Raw genomic sequence first — 2,319 nt, forward strand, 5'->3', positions numbered from 1 at the left:
AGGGTCGTGTCATCGCAGCCTAGTGGCATGATGGTATTGGTCTACTAAATTCAGGTGCGGCATGATCGACAGATACGCCGCAAGATGCAGCGATCCTCGACCACGCCGCTGCGTCAGGAGACGGCCCCCGTGCTGGCCCCCACTCCTGGCTCCGCGCAGCCCGCCCGCCGCAGCCAGTCAATGTGCAGCGGCGTCGCGCGCCGCCCCAGCAGCCACCCGTTGCGCCACCGCCACTCTTTCAAGGCCATATCCTTGCTCGGCCGCGCCGCTGCGATCGCCAAAGAGTACGCAATCAGCTCTGCCGTCACAGCCTCCACACGCTGTTTCTGCCGCCGCTGCTGCTGACCCTCCTCCTCTGCACTTGTTCCTTCTCCGCCGGCGCCGCCGACGCCTCCACTGAACCCTTGTGCTGCAGCAGCAGGAGGAAATCGTAGGGACTGCTGCTGCTGCTGCTGCTGCTGCTGCTGCTGCTGCTGTTGCTGTTCGCAATCCTCCAGGCGCGGGCTGCCCACGCTGACGCCACCCGCCGTGACATCGCCGCGCCCGTCCGCCGCGATGACATCATCCAGGTAGTCATCCACCAGGGGCAGCAGCTCAGCCACTAGCGCTGCAACCTCCTCGGAGCGGTTTTCCGCGATTTCGCCCACCTGCGCCAACGGCAGGCACGCAGTGGTGGAAGGGCACCCTAGTGATGTCACCATGTGCTGGTTTTGAGGGCGAGCAGGAGGACTCTGTTGATAAATTAAGGCGATGCAAGCAAGCGGTGCAGCAGCAGCATTGAACAACAATGAGTCACCGTTGAGACCAAGACGCGCGTGTGTGGGTTGGTTTGGGATGGCGATGTACATCAAGGTGACGTCCGCACGGGTGACAGTGGCTGAGGTCCGAAGTCGGTTGTGGCCTCACCGTCTCACCCAGCGCCGCGCTCATGACCCAGAATATGGAGGACCAGAGCAGCTTCGCGGCAACTGCCTCTTGAAACTCCCGCCACCCCGCCTCGACGCGGCACGCGACGCCGCCGCCGGCGAGCGCGGCGGCGGCGTGCTCGGCCCAGCGGCCGCCGTGGGCGAGGGTCTTTCGTCCGTCTGTCACGGCGCCAGAGGCGTCGGCTGCGGGGAGGGGCGGCGGCGCAGGCAACGTGGTTCAGAGCGAGCCGGGTCAATGTCTCCAGTGGCTAAAACCCGAAGCACAGCATTTGATGTTGTGTCGAAATGTATATGCCCTCATCACTGGCGCCGCACCAGCGCCGCACTGTGCTGCTGGCCGCCCTAGCGCCAGCACACCCGCGCGCAGTAATCAGGACGACGCCCCCCTCCCCCCAGCTGCTTCGCACAGAAAACGCGTGTATGCGCTCTGACAATTCTACACACATGCACGCGCACACTCTTACTCGCACGCATGATAAATTGCAACGCACGTGCGCCCGCAGCACTAAGACACAGGCGTCCCCCGGCACGTGCCCGCCCCCGCCACAAACGATGGCACCCGCCGCCCGCCAGCCGCCCTGCCTGCGCGAACGCGAATCCGCCCCCAAGCCGCAGTGCCCCAAGATGTCGAAACACCTGACAAACACTCTCTTTCATGCGTCGCACCCACCTGCCATGTACAACAGGACCTGCGTGTTGCCCCCCAGCCAGCGCTCGCGCAGCCAGGGCAGCAGCATGCCGTTCTGCACGAACACTAGATCGCCGCGTCGGCCCTGGGGCGTGGCCGCGATTACCTCATCCAAGGCGTCGTTAGTCGTGCAGACCCAGATCGGCCCGGCGTCGGCGCCCTGCGGCGCGGGGCGTGGCGCGGGTGGGTGGGCGCGGCGTTTTGCGCCATTCGCAGAGACGCGCACAGTGCGGGGCAAGCTAATCTGCTGCGGGATCACCTGCCACGAGGGACGGCTGGAGGGTTCTGAAAAGCAACAGGGTCTTGCACTTTGCATCTGCAGATAAACAGGCCGGCCTCTTCTGGGGGCCAATTCAGAATGGACGCCCCCGCGGGTGCCAAGAAGTTCAAAGTTGGCTTGTGCTGCCCGTACAGTACTGGCTTTCCATGTCGTTGATTCGAGGATGGGTGGGCTGGCAGGAGCTGCACCCACGCCGCGAGCTTATGCGGCAGGCTCTCACCGGGCGCGGGAGGTCTGGAACCGCTTCCCCGCGGCGCAGGATGGGCGCCGGGCGCGGCGCATACATGCGGCTGATGGCAGTGCCCACGCGGCCGCCGCCGATGACGATGGGGTGCATGGCGGGGCACCGCTGGGCGGCTGAGCCGGCTGGATCAGGCGCGTTGACTTTGCCTGGCTGCCCGGTGTGGGTTGGGGTGGGGTTGGGC

The 2,319-nt window shown here is 65.5% G+C and overlaps 1 protein-coding gene across 1 annotated transcript; it reads right to left on the minus strand.

Moving 5' to 3' along the window:
* Positions 1 to 304: 304 nt before the first annotated feature.
* MNEG_12864 (hypothetical protein) lies at positions 305 to 2,231 on the minus strand (the record flags this gene model as incomplete). Its single annotated transcript, XM_014038664.1, has 5 exons — positions 305 to 409; positions 513 to 647; positions 907 to 1,109; positions 1,597 to 1,774; positions 2,115 to 2,231. The coding sequence occupies 5 exons, from the start codon at positions 2,229 to 2,231 to the stop codon at positions 305 to 307; spliced, it is 738 nt and encodes a 245-aa protein (XP_013894118.1).
* Between the last annotated feature and the right edge of the window lie 88 nt (positions 2,232 to 2,319).

Source organism: Monoraphidium neglectum, assembly GCF_000611645.1.
Source record: "Monoraphidium neglectum strain SAG 48.87 unplaced genomic scaffold scaffold03481, whole genome shotgun sequence".
NCBI classification, from domain to species: domain Eukaryota; kingdom Viridiplantae; phylum Chlorophyta; class Chlorophyceae; order Sphaeropleales; family Selenastraceae; genus Monoraphidium; species Monoraphidium neglectum.